Here is a 17,706-nt window from a genome sequence, read left to right as displayed (position 1 = left end):
TTCTTTAAAAAGCCATTTTTCAAACTAAGTGCTCATTGCATAAGGTACACTAAAGCCCAAATAAAATTAATTTCTCTTACCTGGAAATGCTAAACATCCAATCATCAAAGCAAATGCTGGAAGGATACAATATGAAGTCATTTTTGCCACACCCCAAGTTCCGCAATTATCTCCTTTCAGTCGCGCTTTGTACCAGCGCTGATCTTAGAAAAGGATTAATGGGGATTCTTTGAAAGTTGTCCAGCCTTTTAATGACCTGCAAAAATGTTCAAAACCAATTTTAGAACATTGCTTAAGCAGACATGATTTTCCGTTACCATTCCACAAAAACAAAGACAGCCAGCATTTTTTTTTTTTAAAAATCTTACTTTATAAACCATCAAAGACAGCAACAGATTGCCTTCGTGTCAAAAACTTTTCTCTAGCTTCAGGGTATAAGTCAGAGCTGTCCAATCTTGGCAATTTTAAGACTTGTGGACTTCAACTCTCAGAATTTCCCAGCCAGCCGTGATTTTAAAATTGCCAAGATTGGACAACCCTGGTCTAAGTCAAAACCTAAGAAGGTAAGGAAACTTCCTTAGATAAGGAAGATAGTTATAGAATTGCTCTCCCTTTAATAATAATAATAATAATATTGCATGAAAGTCACTAAGGTGTATTAAATATTTATACTTAGATGTCTAAATTATAAGTGACCTAATTGTCCTTTATTGGTTCAAAAATTCAACTGGAGCATTATAATGATTGTTTAGGGTTTTTTAAAAATCTTTTTGAATCGCTTATATACATTATAGTAAATTACAATATTTTAAAGTATCTGTGTTATAAATAGGGCAGCTTCCCCCACTTTGTGGCCCCTGAGATGAACTTGACTTCCATTCCCAGAAGCAGTACTCAATGATTTTATTTTTTTTGTGCATGAGATTTTATCTGTACTGTTTTTGAAAGATAGTGAACCAAAAAACTGCCTATTAGCTATCAGAGCACTTCCAAAATCCTATACGGCAGGGGTCCTTAGTCTCTAGGAACCTGGTGACACAGGTGGAGCTGAGAGGTAGATGAGTGACTGAAGCTTAATCTCTATTTGCAGCCATTCCCCACTGCTAGTATCACCACCTCAATTATACCTCAGATCATCGGACATGAGATTCTCGTAGGAGTGCAAACCCAACTGTAAACTGCGCCTGCGAAGGATCTAGGCTGCACAATCCTCTCCCCATCCCAGTGGTGGGTTCTGGATCCCGTTGCAACCAGTACGGTGCAATGAGGCCCAGCGGCCACCACATGAACCCGCGCAGCGCGCGCATGCATCACCTCCTGTGACGCTCTGCAATGCCTCCGCGACGCTCCAGCTACTCGGTGGAGCATCGTGCAGGCACTGTATGCTCTGTGCGCGGAAGCACCGAAGAGCTCAAATACAGGTAAGGACAGCACCCTCCGGAGCACCATACCGGAACGGTACCCAGTGCTCCAGGCAGGCACTGGTACACCCGTACCGGGGCGTACCGTCTGCAACCCACCACTGCCCCACCCCGTCAGTCTATGGAAAAATTGGCTTCTGCGAAACCGGTCTCTAGTTCCAAAAAGGTTGGGGACCGCTGATATAAGATACAGCAGATATCTTAATCCACCAACTTTCTTGATGCTCCTTTCACATTTTATATTTTCATTTTGCAGGACATTGTCAGGTGTGAAGCACCAGAAGCACATGTTAAGTTCCAGTAAAATTGATTTATTGCTCATGCCTATACACAAGCATCTAACCGTCAGCACTATATTAGTGCTAGGTAAGAGTTAATGGAATTCAAAAGGATATTGGATTTAGACCCCTTGTAGCAATGTAACGACTCCAGGCTGATTCCTCTCTTTCCTCTGCCTGCTCATCTCCTATAGGCATGCCATAAAGAGCCTTATCTCCAATCCAAAAGATTTCAACAGCCAAATCAATCAAGTAATAAATGCAGGCCTTAGAAAGAGAAATGTTGCTATGGTAGGGATAAAAAAATGTGTCTTCCAAAATCTAGCAACCCAATGCCAAAACTGAATACAGTACGCGATTTTCTTCTTTTAATTGAGCCAAAGACTTCCCCTTGTTTTGACTTGCCCCATAAAATGACAACAGGACATCCCTGTCAGTCTCAGAGGTCAGGGTTTTTTAAAGGACAACCTTTAAAATCTCCATTCTGGGTTGTGTTTGGATTTTTTTGTTCTCAGTGACTGTAGTTTCTTTCTTGATAACCTCTACTGGTATTCTCTTCTCTTTTTAAAATATTTTTTTAACTTTTTTAAAAAAATACAAATAATACAAACATAGTAAATACAAAAAGAAATATGAAAAAAGAAAAAGGGGAAAAAAACAAATATTATAGTCCGCGCACACCCCGAGACCTTTTCCCCCCCTTACATTCCTTTGTCTACAACAACTAAAAGATATACAATATATTCCAATTGTGCCCTTATCCCCTCCAAAACAACATATACTCTTGAGTAGGTTTATTCCCTTTGCCTTCCATCAACACTGATTTTATAAAGTTCCCCCATATTTCATTATAATTATTTGCTTTAATCATCCCTTTTTTAAAATTTAATTTCTGTTGTTAATTTATCATTTGTTGCCATACTCCAAATTTCATTACACCACTCATTTCTTTGACTATCCCAATTTCGTCTCCAATATTTAGCTATCACTAACCTAGTTGCCATTATCAAATTTACAATCATTGAATTGTTTCATTTATATCCCGTTTTTCCATCAGCAACAGTAACGCAATTCTCGGTGACATATCTAAATTTACATTCAAAAGCGTTCTAATTTCTCTAAACACCATGTCCCATATTTTATGTGCACTATCACAATCCCACCACATATGTTTATATGTTCCAACCTCTTTCTTGCACCTCCAACAAATATTTGTATATTTACCATCTATTTGATTTAATTTATGTGGTGTTAGGTACCACCTCCATATCACTTTACAGCTATTTTCCTTAACTCTAACTGACATATTCTTACCTGGAAGGGGAAATACCTTGATCACGACTTGCAACAGTTCATTTAGTGACCGTTTGCAATTACAATGGCACTGAAAAAAGTGGCTTAAAGACCACTTTTCACACTTATGACCGTTGCAGCATCTGTATGGTCATGTGATTTACATTCAGATACTAGACAACTGACTCACATTTATGACGGTTGCAGTGTCCCGGGATCACGTGATCCACTTTTGCAATCTTCTGAGAAGCAAAGTCAATGGGAAAACCAGATTCACTTAACAACCGCCTTACTCGTTTAACAACCGCAGTGATTCAGTTAAGAACTGTGGCAAGGAAAGTCGTAAAGTGGCACAAAACTCACTCAGAAAATTTCTCACCTAGCAACATGAATTTTGGGCTCAAACCGGTAGTTTGTTATTTATTATTAAAAACTTCAATGAAGTTTTTATTTTAACTCCTTTAATAAATCAACAAATGCTAAATGGTTGAAACATGCCTATGCTGAGACAAAGGGAAGACTCGGAAAAATCCCGAGATTTCACACAGAATGCTAAATGCAAGGATGGTGATATGCATGCTTGACTTTTCAACACATTCCCCAACACACACATACACACACACAAACACATGGAAAGCTTACAAGGCAAAAAAAGACAAGCCTTCTCCCTGATACGTTTTCCGTGGTAGTCGGTTCTTCTTCTCCTCCCTTCTACACACCCACACGCACAAATTAAAACCATCATTCTGTCCATATGTAGCAGAAGAACATTTTGCTGTTGACTTTAGAACAAAATAATATGTTCTTCACAATGCATACCAAGCCTAACCACAGATTTACTGGAAGTTCATCGATGGGTTTCCAAAAGTAAAAACATGTGAGGTACATGAGGCTAGATACGCCTCTTTTTTCTTTCAGAAAAGTAAAATCCTTTTCCAAACAGGAAGGCTGCATTTATTCTCCTAACGGAATCAGAATCAAATCTAGAAAATTGATTTTTCGCTGCCCTCAAATCCTATTTAAATGAAGGTTGGTAAGTAAATGTTTTAAAAACACAGAGAGAGAGAGAGAGAGGAAAATAAATACAGTAGTCCTCTATTTACAATCATTTGTTTAGTGAGCATTCAAAGTTACAATGGCACTTTAAAAAGTGACTTATGACCGTTTTTCACACAACTGTTGCAGCATCTCCATGGACATTCAGATGCTTGACAATTGACTCATGTTTACGACGGTTGCGGTGTCCTGGGGTCAAGTGATCACCCTTTGCAACCTTCTGACAAGCAAAGTCAATTGGGAAACAGATTCACTTATCCGTGTTACTAATTTAACAATTGCAGTGATTCGCTTAACAAATGTCTCACTTAGGAACATAAATTTTGGCCCCAATTGTGATTGTAAGCTGAGGACTACCTGTACTAGAGGTGGTATTCAGCCGGTTCGGACCGGTTCACCTGAAAACATAGCGGAAATCGAGTCCTGCTCACCCGCTCTGGCTCTATGCAGACCTATTCAGGCATGTTTTTGAGGCCGGGGGCATGCATGGAAGGCATGTGCGGGAGCAAAGTGCATGTGCGAAAATCCAGGCGCATGCACGGAGCAAGCAGGTGGCGAACCAGTGGTAAGAAAATGTGAAACCCACGGTTGACCTGTGCTGTTTTGATGCAGTGTGTTGGGCTGGAATATAGAATGACGACAACGATGCTAAGCCATCAGTCAAAAGAAGGTATCTCAGGGAAACGTTTGATTTTGAAGATGAGAAAAAATTGATTTTGAAGATTAGAAGAAATAAGAATTAGTTTGGCTGGGTAAGATTGAAAAAGAAAATGGGGAAGGACAATGAGTACGCCAATTGAGTATGAGTGGATTGACTATTGTGGTTCTAGGAAATGGTGGTGGTAGAGGGGGAAGTTGTGATTTGTATATCACATACAAAGCAAGGTGTGAAGAAATAAGTACTTATTAAATGGCAAATATCAAGATAGTTAGGTTAGTGTTGGAGCCTGATAGATGGAAGACTCTGACATAATACTAGAGAGATACCCAGGATATGCCAACCACATGAGTTCCCCACAGTGATTCTGGAGGCAAACTCTGGACTACTCCACCCTGAGTGAGAACCAGAGGAGTGAGAGAAGACAGCCTTCCAAGGTCCATAAAATGCTGGGAGCAATATTCTGACTGTAAACCACTTAGTGCTGTAAAGCAGGGGTGAAATCCTCCTGGTTCAGCCCAGTTTGGCCAAACCAGTAAAGACAAATATCCTTGGTTCTGCGAACCGGTAGTAAAAAAAAAAAGAAGCAGCTTCCGAGGTTCGCGCAGCTCACAGCTGATCAACTGTGAGCCGTGTGATCATTGGAAGGGTTTTTTTTTTCACTTTTTAAAGCATTTTTTCCCTGCCTATTCACCCAAACCAGCAGGAAAATAATGCTTTTAAAAAATGAAAAAAAGTTGGCCACACCCATCCAGTCACATAACCCTCCCAAGCCACAGAACCAGTAGGGAAAATATTTAGAATTCACCACTTCTGTAAAGCACTTTGGAGCAGTATATAAGTCTAAGTGCTATTGCTATTTACAGATTACCTTGCACATACAGACTTTATTTAAAACACCTATCCTCAGATAAGAACTCACCTATCCCTACAAACTTTGCTTCACATTTGCAAATGACAGAATTAACATCTGATTGAGTGCTTTTGCTTTATAGCATATAATTCCATCTGTGTTATTTTCACTACTTTTCTTTGTTATGTCACATTAGACTTTCATTATTTGCAATATTCTCCCTCCCTAATAAAGTTAATTTAAAATTAAGGACTGTGGGGGGGGGGGGGGAGAGAAATCCACTTGAGAGAAATTCTGTGGAAAACTTTCCAACCCATTTCACTGTTCCAAGTGTGAACATTTTTTAAATTGTTCAGGGGTCAACTTGCAATATAGAATGTGTAATGTCCCTATCGATGTACGCTTGATGAGTGGACAAGCATTTCTTCTTTGGTCTTCACTTCTCAAAAAGCTACTCCTGACTCCAAATCCAGGACCAATTTTCAGAAAGAGCAAGAAAGAATGCCGACTCTATAGCTAAATGATTAACCATATAGTTGTACAAGTTATCTGCTGTTACAATGCTGTAGTGAACCAAACACCTCCAATTTTCATATCAGTAATCACCATTTGGTAAACAAGAGTCAGAGGAGAGCTTCAAAGAGCTTCAAAGCTGAGGAGAAGAAACAACAACCAAAAATCTCTTGGCTCAAATCCCAAGGATTTGAACCTTACAATTGGATATCTAGCCATATTTAAGATAGTCCTCAACTTACGATCATAACTGAGCCAAGACTTGGTCCCAGGCCATTAAAGGCTTTAAGGGTTAATACCAGCACCTTGAATTTACATTCAACCCCTTTTCTAGCAGAATCACGGTAGGTTAATTGGATTTGCTCTCCTCACATGATCTTCTCTTCACACTCTTACGTTGGCTATATGCAGAATAACAATACGATAATCAGTACGGAGGAATACGTTCTGACCTAGGCTTCCCCGGCAGCACAAAGCTGAGTCCTCGTCCCGATAAATCCCTTTTATTTAATTTATAGTGAATTCTTCTTCAGCAAGGTCCCGGCCCACATTCCTTCAAGATAGTTCACAATTACCGACCTTTATCAGGCTTGGAGAGTGGGTAAGCCGATATCTTTCAGACACCGCAATACTTGGCAAGAATGCCAACACCCCTCCCCTTTTGCTCCTCTTTTATTCCCTATGGGAGGGGCCATTCACTGTCCACCTATACCCTTACTCCCAAGTCGACCCTTGTTCCTTAGCTGTTTCCTTCATCTGGCAAGTCTGTGCATGAGCACATTGGGAACAGGCTCCAGCTGTTTGTCTGCCTCACTGATGTTTGACTCCAAAGGCAGCTGATAACTGTCATACGGCCCTAGCCCCATCTCTGCCTCTGACGCAGAGCACTCATCAGAGTCTTCCCCAGACTCCAGGACTGGCTCGTGTTCCTCCCCACTGTCCGAATCTGCTGCCAGCTCCTCTGGCCACTGGCGGGCCACAACAAATGTAGTGTGGCAAATTGCAGTACTTGAATAAATCTCTTGGCCTAACCTCAAAACCTGTCTATAAAGGACCAGCCAATTCCTCTGTTAAGAGATCTCTGCTTTCTCCTTAAGTCTGCAATGGAAAGGGGAAAAAGAGGGTTCAGAGTGAAAACACTTGTGCACATCTGATTTTCCTTGTCCATTTGTCATGAAACCCTCAACAGGTTATCCCAGAGAGAATGCAGCCCTATTCTGGTTTGTCTCATTGCTACACCAAAATCCAAGAGTCTCTCTTACGGCAAAGCCAAGATTCCTCTCACATCTTAAAGACATATTAATGAAACAAGATTTTCACACATTGGAATCTACTACAAGAAATGCTTGAAGTAGACTTTTCAGATGGCATAAGTAACACTGCAAACATCTCAGAGGAATGAAAGAAAGAAATAACTAATGTATAAATTATCAAACCAACCTTCCCAGCTTCTTAGCTGGGCAAATGGCCAGATATTTTTCAGACCATGAATAAAGCCATCAGAAACACTAAAGTTGACACCCGTGTCAATTTCGGAAAACAATGAACAGAAGAGAAGAATAACTAGCTACAGAAGTTCTGAACAGAACTCCTTGAATAGGAAAATTGTAACCAGGGCTTAGATCACTCTTTCCTTAAGGTCAGTGTATAATAGAGCAATGCTCTTCTTTGTGGGGCAGGAAGCCCTTCTGAGGGGGCATAAAGAAAAGAGTGGTTATGGGAGATAATACTCTTCTGACACTCATTATCAAAGGACACAACTTTGCCACCACTTGGCATCAATAGGCTTTTACCATGAATGCCTTTTAGATGCCGCCTCGGCCAATAAACTACCGTCCAGGAATAAAATGCAGCTCACACATGGTGACACCCTACTCCCACGTTTTTGACCTGATCTCACGCAATCACATTTCTGAAAAAAGTTCCTGTTTGCTTCCATGGTTCTCTTAATTTTTTAAAAAAAATCTCTATAAAGTCAAAATCCAGGCGTTTTGCATGGAAATTCTAAATTGTAGGAGTGCGACCCACAATTGATTGCAATAACACCTGTGCTTCCATTCAAGGCATAATGCAAGATTGGGATAGAAAGCAGTTTTTTTCATATGCTCAATTCCTTGTATTTGCATATAGTAGCCATGCAGCGCTAAAATCTTACTTTTTCTGCAGCCAGAGAGATGTTATCCTGGCTTAAAGATGCCAAGAAGAAGCCAGCCTATCTTCTGAATCCAAGGTCCACCAATGGAACTCAAGAGAGTCAAGGCACGTGTAACTACTATTCAAGAGTCATTTGAAATTTTATGCCTAATCCCCATTCAGAGTTTGACCTTCATTGGATTTATTAGTTTCCTTCCCATGTTTTCTAAACCATTACAATTTGTGCTCAGAATGAGGCATTTTTTTCCCAATGGGATGAGAATCTAATGCTAGCATTCTTTTAAGCATTACATATTTCTTACAAAAGGTTTTCTTGTGGTGTTTTGGTGCTGCTGTTGTTTCACAGAACATGTTTTCTATACTGATCTTTAAGTTTCAACATCTTTTGGCATTACAGAGCAGTTCTACATAAAATCTAATTTCTTTTGAAGAATTGTTAAAATATGAAGCCTGGTACCATCCAAGCCCACCACCAGCAAAGAAGAAACAAAACATTATTTACAGATACTGGAATATTTTGTTTAGGTTATGTTTTTAATGGAATTGTCAATTCGTATTTCCCAGATGAATACATGAATCAGAAAACAATTACCTTATTTGTGTGTTTTACTCTTCTCTAGGCTTTTCCTTGCAATGAGCTAGTCAGCATTTCCTTTCAGGCAGGAGACCTGGTTTTCGTCCATCTCTTGATATCAGGTTGTTCTCTTCTGATTACCTGACAATTGACTTGCCGGAGTTTGAACTGAAAACTGTATCACAACTCCGGCAAGTCAATTGTCAGGTAATCAGAAGAAAACAACCTGATATCAAGAGATGGATGAAAACCAGGTCTCCTGCCTGAAAGGAAATGCTGACTAGCTCATTGCAAGGCTCAGATGGAAGCTAGAGACATAGGAACCCAGATTTCACTATACAGTAAATAAAACCTCTATTTATTTATTATTCAGATTTCAATAGTCACCCATCTCACCGCTCTGGGTGGCTTACAAACAATTAAAACAAATATAAAAACAATGATTTAAAAAAACAACATAAACCCATATTTAAAAACCCATCATAAAATGATCGTAAAATTCACAGCCAAGGTAGTCACATGGACCAATAACACTGCATACACCCACTGTGCTAACTCTGCCACATTCCCTGTTCGCCATGCCTGTTGGCAAAACCATGTGTTCATTCTTTTTGAAGAGGCCAGCAGGGTTGGGGCCAATCTCCCTAGCCCCTACAAAATGATGCTCCTTAGCAGGGGTGGGCTGCTGGGGGTTCGCACAGGTTTGGGTGATCCTCTAGCTAGGATTCTGTCCAGTTTGGTGAACCCACAAATGCCACCCCTGGCTGGCCACGCCCACCCCAGCATGTCTCTCCTGCTACACTTGATGGGGATGGTAGATATAACTGGGAAGAGGTGGTCCCTCAAGTAACCCAGACCCATGGGATGTGATGCTTAATGGTTTTGTAACCGTTTCTCAGGGTTTTTTTAAAATAAGTTTTTACTTATCAGCAATCTTCAATTCTTGGGTACATTTAATTGGAGTTTGCCTAACCCACTGTTGAATAACATAACACATATACTCAAAGATGCATTGCTTTCAAATCAAATATATGTAAAAAAAAATGTGGCGTTCTATGGCTTTAAAAAATAAAAGTGCAACTGGGAAAGGCACACAAAACTGATAAGGGCAATATGATCTCTTGGAAATTCAGTATTTGGCTCACTTTATTTTGGATTATTCAATTGCAATGTGGATCTGATACCACCAATGTTGGCATTCAGAATTATGCAACCACTTATATGATTAATCTGAAAATGATGACTCCAGACGATATGGAGAAATATTTACAGATTTTGTCATTTTAAAAAATATTAGCAGCAACTGGAAAACAGCTGGGTGAAATATTTCTAAAGAAGCAGTGTTTTTCCCAACATGAAATCCTTAAGTACAGAGCCATAGTGCTCTTTAGACTGTCTCTGTACTATATTCTTAGTTCTTCCTGCTGAATCTGCTTACAGAAGAAGCCAAATAATGTGATTATTGGTTATTACGAAGAAATCCCAAGCAAATAACAGTCTTCCTTTCAGACTGAGCTTGATCACCAAAATCATAAACAGAAACTTTTATAAACTCTTGGGAAACAGGCTGAACTTTACAGGACCGGGAACATTTCATTTCTACGAAGCTAAAATAGTTCTCAATTTTACTAGCAAAATCCCAAGGAGAGAATTGCAGCGAGGGCTGAGAGTTACTCAGTTTCAGCTACATTTAATAAGACGTTTCCACAAATCTCAGCTAAAGGCTATGGGAACTGGAGGAGTGCCAAAACTGGATGTGTTATGTCACTCCCAGATCTGCCTTCTTCCACTCTCACATGCTGCTTGAAACTTTTTTTTTTCTTTTTAAAGGTAACACACTGCTGTGTGTTCTGTCAAATTACAGGAAGCCGCAAAATACACATAATTATACCCTAAGAAAAAATAGAGGCTTCTCTTTTTCCTCCCTGCAGTAACCCAAATTCATCCTGTTCTGCAATTGACACTGCATCTAGTTAACCACTCCAAGGACAGTTTGTAAATTTTTATTTCTGTCTAATAGCATCTCTTTTGTACAAAGAGATCTCCGGTTCAACCTCTGATTGTCTCTGAGTAGTGGAAAAAGAAAAAAAATGTTTTGATCAATTCAGGGACAATGGTTGGTATAAATATAGATCAGCAGAACTAATCTAGTCATCCTTGGATCAAAATAACTATGTTATTTCCAATGTATACCTCTACCCCAATGTTACTCAACCTTGGCAGCTTTCAGATAGGTGGACATCAACTCCCAGAATTCTTCCATAGCCTTCAGCTGAAGTTTGCAGAATTCAGGGAGTTGACGTCCACCCATCTGAAAGCTGCCAAGATTGAGGAACAATTCTCTACCCTAACAAAAACAGGAAACATTGTAGGGGCTCAAGATGTTAGAAGACAGCAAAGTTACCAATTCCATTTCTGCAAATGGATATTTGTGAGGGTCTCCACAACACGTTCTCAAAAATCACAATATAGCCCAAATATTAAAATTGCCCACCATAGGCTAAATCGAGGAACACTCTAGTATCCCGCTACATTCCTAAAGTTGATAAGAGTTGGAAAAGCCAGCCTGAAATGTTTGGTCAATAGCAGGAGTCTTCAATTTATTCAGAACAGGAAATATGCCTTGCCCAATTATGCCTCATGGGATTCCTACCAGATGGTTTTATGTCAGTAATGCTCTCAATGGGTGTGATGTAGTTTAGCTCAGGCTGTAAGACAATGGGGGCTTCCAACAAGATGACTTAATACAATATTAACATCTAACCCAAAGGTGCTTTTTCAAAAGGCAACTGGACTTTGGGGGGAAAACAAAGTCCAGTTGCGTCTTGAAGAAGCACCTTTGGGACAACCATGACTTGGATGACTGAGAATCTCCATAGACATTAACATCTAACTTAACACAACAACAGCTGGGGGAAATACATTTCTAGAGTAATGTTTGATACTGCTTTACGTCACAAAACTAGCACAACTTTACAGGAATAAAATTCCATTCATATTACTATTTAAAACTAGAGCAGACAAAATTTCCATACCACCAGACAGCACATACACAAACACATCAGAGGTGGGTTTCTGCCAGTTCGCCCCAGATTGGGCAAACTGGTAGTGGCAGCAGCAGGCGGCTACGTCCACCCGCCCGGACGCTTCTGTGCATGCGCAGAGGTGTTGTGCAAGCATGCACGAGCAAACAGTAGTAAATTAAATTGAAACCCACCACTGAAACACATATATCCTCTTTAGTGTCTTGTCATTGGCTTCGTTCATTTAAATTTGTAACACTAATTATCTGAACTTGTTAGCCAGCACCATTTAATAATAGAAGTAGCCTCCTACAATCTTCTGTTTTATTCCACTAAATTTCTCCATAGCCTTTTAGTTTAGAGAGGTACAGATATGACTCTGGAGAAACTATGCAGTGATGGTTAGCAAAAATGTACACCAACGCATGCTCTAAGCCTGGGAAATATAGAAAACATTTAGAAAGAAACTCAAGATTGTTCTGTCCTATCCTCATGAGGTATTTGAAGGGGGACGAGGAAAACACTGATTCTGTTACTTAGCCTAAGTCAAAAAAATATGATTACAAATAAATTTTAGAGTCAGTTTCCTGACCTACCTTAAAGTGTTGACATCACATGCAGCATTACCTTAAAATCCTGAATGTGCTCATTAGACTTTTTTATAAAGATCCCATTTTAAACCTTCAACGATGAGGCATCTTGCAACCATAGAAAAAGTATATTGTTTAAAAGTTAAAGTAGATAAGAGACAGAAACCCTTAATGAAGTTACCTCTTGCATATTTTAAAGATTAATTGTAGTCCTTGGGAATCTAGATATGGATAAGTGTAAAGACAACAGCGGAAGAAAATTAATCCTTCCTTCCATGCTTTTTTTCCAAGTTTGAGTCACCCAGTAAATGTATTTAGGGTGCCTATTAGAAAATATCTACAAAGAAGATAGTATAATTTTTGTTAACATATCACCAAGCTTGATATTTGGCATATGTGCTCACATAACTGCCCCAATCTGCCAAGAAGTCAGTCAGTCTTCAGGATTGAATTCTCAAGTATTGTCTTAATAATATTAGGCACATATGTACATATTTCTTGCACTCTGGTTTTGTCCATTGATTTGTATTTAGGTAGGAGACAAGATTCCTGGTTTTAGCATATCATATGCTAAATTCTCATTCTTCTTCTTTCAGTTTGGCTCAAATCAGGACAATGCATATGCAATCAAAATCCCAGCGAGGGATTTTATATTTATGACAAAAACAGCAACACCCACATGATATATTTTACAATGTTTATTTAGCTAGGTAAAAAGGTCTTATCTAAGTCACTGTCTCATAACCTTTGATGCAATTAATTTCCAGAGATAAAAGCTCCTAATACTGTCTAAATAAAGTTTCTATGGGAAACTCCCTATCAGAGAAACAAGCCAGCTTAATCTTTTCCAGATTGGCCTCTCCTTCTGTTTTCGTACCCTCTTTACACTTTTGCAAATTCGCACCCAAAAGTTGTGCACTAACGAGGAGGAGGCCTGCAGATGGATTTTGAACATTAACTTTTGCAGCACTAGGTTAAAGATTAGAACATTTGCTATGTTACACTCATGTCAATTAGAACCTTTTTGTTCCATAGGCATCTCCAGAACAACTAAAGCTAACTTTCTGGCATTAAAATAATAATCATGGCTGTAGAGGGCCGAAGTGTAGAGTTTATTGATATCGCTGTTCCTGGAGATGCCAAAGTCGAAGAAAAAGTAGAAAAAATAATGAAATATCGCAACCTGGGCATTGAAACTACATGACTATGGATGAAGCATGTAACAGTGATACTCATTGTCAACGGGGCACTTGGCACCATGTCCAAGAATTTTACAAGATATATCAACAAATTGCAACTTCCTGCAATAACACCAGCAGAACTGCAAAAAACTGCGCTACTCGGAACATCTTATATTTTAAGAAGGTACTTGGTTGATACCTAGGACGCTGGCAGCAAACCGTATCAACCATTAGCACCAGTCAATGGTATTTGTAATGCATTTTTGAATGTTCAGTTGGCTGAGTTTCATGTTTAATAAATAAAGGTTTTAGAGAATGAGAAAGTCAAGATCTTGTGGGACTTCAGAATCCAAACCAACAGGCACTTGGCCTACAACACACCTGACATAACAATAGTTGACAAGAAAAAAGTATGGTTCATTGACATTGCAATACCTGGTGATGCACGAATTGAAGATAAACAGCAAGAAAAAATCACAAAATACTGGGACTTGCAAATTGAAGCTGAGCGACTGTGGAAAAAGAAATCATATGTTGTTCCAATTGTAATTGGAGCCCTTGGAGCAATACCTAAAGGGCTACCTCGCTATTTGGAAATTCTAAATTTACCTGACTTGAACATTCTGACTCTACAAAAGACCACCCTACTTAGAACAACTTACATTCTCCGACGTTACCTTAACAGTTCCTAGGTCCTTGGTTAGGACTTGAGCTGTTGAGCTACCAACCAGCCCCAAAGGCTGTGAATCTCACCAAAGATTAACATAATAATAATAATAATAATAATAATAATAATAATAATAATAATAATAACAACAACAACAACAACAACAACAACAACAACCAGCTGAGCAACTTCCCATAAAAGATTAAAAACGCGTATTGGAATTAGGAAATTAGGCTTTTAAGTGCAACACTTCTAAAATAATGAGTCAAAAGGAACTTCCTCTACAAGAAGAGTAAGCCTTTCTCCCAATTGTGCTTCACAAGCCTAAAAGTGAAGCCCTTGATTTTATATTAGAGTTGATACAGAAGGTGATCAATCAACTTGGTCATCGTCAATCATGGAAGAGAAACGTGCCAAGACAAAGACTTCTGGGATTGGACCAACCTTCTCTGACCTGATATTCTCTAGCAGAGGGGTGTAGCTTTATTACTCTCCGTACAGATGCTCAACACATCTGGAAGGCACTAGGCTGGAAAAAAAACTGTAACCCTATTTTAGATTGGAGGCAAGAATGTACTCAAAGCTGAGCTGGACAAGAAATGTTCTTCCTTTTCTCATATAGAACATCAGGTTTTGTATGCTTTTAAGAAAACTGGTTGTTAATATTCCAGAAAATATTCCACAAAACAGTACAGTGAAAACTGAATGCTAAACTATGAGTAGAAAAAGGAATGTTTTCTGTCCATACATATTTTTTACGTGCAAAGTCTGTTTTATCTCCAGAAGGTTAAGCACCACAGAGTATGGTCTCCCTCCAATGCTATCTTTATGATATTAATTGGGCTGAGAAACAGAGATAAGTTCAAAGTTTTTCAGTGAACTCTTAAAAACTCAGTATGGACATGGATCTCTCAGGTCCTTGTCCAAAATCATAACCACAAAATTTACTTTTGGAGGCTCATCTTTCAGAGCCTTGACAGAATTGCATAACTGATCACGGACCTTCATGCTTTTCAATTGGCTCAGAGCCCGCCCGCCTGCCCACCCACCCGCTCATTCATTGGCAGTTCATTTTGATGGCAGTTCATTCTGGCACCATAAAGAGATACAAAGACATAAATTTTGAGTGGCTCTTCCATGCCTGTTACGAGATGAAATGAGAAGGAAGCAAAATAATTTAAGTTCTCGACTATTCAGACTGGCAAGAAAATCTCCCTTCTGACTTGGATACTAAGGAGGAGCTAGATATGCTTATGGCATCATTAAAATGCACCAAAATCTACTAGACAGTACATTTATATATTCTGATGCACGGCAATCCCTTTGTACCCCCCAAAATATAGTTTGTTAAGTGGGAAATATTTCACTATTTTCTAAACTGATATAATTGTGATGCAATTAACCCAATTCAATAACTCAACCAAAGCTCCCTCTAACAGTGGTTATTGTACCCCGGATACAGGCCCACATATAGTATATCCTCCGCCTTTTCAAGAAAACTCGCTAGATGCAGATTGTGACCTTCCGATAAACTATATTCTTACAATCCCAAAAGTCTTTTTCAAGGTCCAAGCATAACCAATTTATTTCATTTTCACTACATCATCCTTACATGCTGAAGCTAAGAAACTGGCTTTGGCCATCTGCTCTAACTTGAGCTGGGTTACTTCCTATGGAAAAAAAGTAAGATCTCAGCAATGAGAAAAAATACTCATTACTGTTGAGGAGAAGAGCTCCTACATTATACAGCCGAATGACCACTGTCATTATGATTCCAGATAGAGTTAATTTGTTGCTATTTTCTTCCTTATAGTGCGCAACGGGTTCAAGCCAAGAACCTTCTAATAGATCAGAGGCTTCACATACTACATAGCTACATCTAGAGCTTCATCAGGAGGATTCCTGCTGCTCCCTAACTAGAAGGCGTAGATCGTCAAAGTTGATACTCCTAGAGAGAAGCAATGTTTTTAGTGGAAAAAGGCCAAGAAACGGATCCAAAGACAACCCCCCAAAATGCTTTCAAAGTTTTTGGTCAAGTAAAACTGCAAGTCTTATAGCTTAAGAGAATGAGCTGCAATTAAGTGATCATGGTGCAGTCCCCTGAATTATAGCCGTTAAAAGAAAATAGCATACAAACATTGTTCTAGCCTGAATTTCCCAAAATTGGCAGACCACAACCATATCCACACTATGCAAATAGTTCCTTACCTACAGAGGCTTGCACAACCACCACACACACATCTGTGGACATTTACACTGCCAACATCTCCATGATCGCCCTGCAAAACTGCAGGAAAGGATGATACCACAAGAAAGAACATTTATACCTGGCTGACTCATAAGATTGAGACTCTCGTAGCTTTTGTCCCAGAGGAGGCAACATAGCGGCTTCCCTGTGTTTCTCCCATGTCAAGCAAGCTCTGCTGCCAGCTGCATACCTGGTGTGGGCTGGAAATCCCCCTCTTGTTGGAATGGCAAAACAACATAACACACAAACCCAAATATGAACTTTTTGAAGATCTTAAAAACATGAGCACCTGATCAGACCCCCATTGACACACCGTGCTGGTCCTTGAGAAACATCTTTGCCTCTCTGCAGAAGTGGGGATGATTTAATTGAATGGCAAGGACTTTCCAATTTCTAATTTCTTCTAATTTTGGAAATTAGGCATTGGAAGAAGGTAGAGATGGGAGAAATACCTCGAATGAACAGCCAAAAAAATAGATGCAAACAGAGACAAAGATCCAAGAGAGGAACATGGGAGGCAAGTCAAAAAAAAAAAAAGCATAGCAATTGAAGTATTGAAGCGGGCAAGGGATGATGGATAGCTGATTTCTCTTTATTGTTATTGTTCTGATTTGCTTTTCTTTTTCTCTCTCTCTCCTTTCCTTTTTTAGGTAGGTGACATGACTAGAAGTAGAATAGAAAGAAAACGTCTTTTAATAAAAGGTGATGTAACTCAAAGTTAGAATAAGATATACAAATAAGAGAAAGGGGGAATGTTAATGTATACATTTGTATATAATAAAATAAGAGCATAACAAGAGAAAACATGGAATAATTGAATAACGACAGACTGCAATTTAATATGAGTATGTACTACTATTAGAAATATATAAGTTGGTTGAATGTAATAATTATGATCAATTTTATTAGCTTTATTTGTATTAGAATGCATGACATCCAGGTGCCACACTGTTCACGCATTGGTGTGTTTGTAAAAACAATTTTAAAAAACACTGTGCTGCTCCTTGAGAAACATATTTTCCTCTCTGCAGAAGTGGAGATGATTTAATTGAAATGCAAGGACTTTCCAATCTTTTCAGCTTTTAGCCCCCCAGACTGGCTTCCTGTTTATTGGAAATTAGTTGCAATCAAGACAGGAACTCTCCGACTCCTTCTCCCACTGAGAATCTTCATTGCACTTTTACTCCACAGTTATCA

General features: G+C 39.1%; 1 protein-coding gene across 3 annotated transcripts in view; it reads right to left on the bottom strand.

Moving 5' to 3' along the window:
- TGFBR3 (transforming growth factor beta receptor 3) overlaps positions 1-17,706 on the bottom strand; it is a 156,878-nt gene that overhangs the window by 130,097 nt on the left and 9,075 nt on the right. For all 3 annotated transcript variants that reach the window (XM_081949001.1, XM_081949003.1, XM_081949002.1), the window contains exon 2: positions 81-256. In XM_081949001.1, coding sequence (XP_081805127.1) covers positions 81-141 — 61 coding nt within the window. In that variant the 5' untranslated portion in view covers positions 142-256. The remainder of the gene's footprint in view (positions 1-80; positions 257-17,706) is intronic.

The sequence above is a fragment of the Natrix helvetica genome (genome assembly GCF_964273705.1).
Source record: "Natrix helvetica genome assembly, chromosome: 3".
Taxonomy (NCBI): Eukaryota; Metazoa; Chordata; class Lepidosauria; order Squamata; family Natricidae; genus Natrix; species Natrix helvetica.
This window is presented reverse-complemented; position numbering and strand designations above follow the sequence as displayed.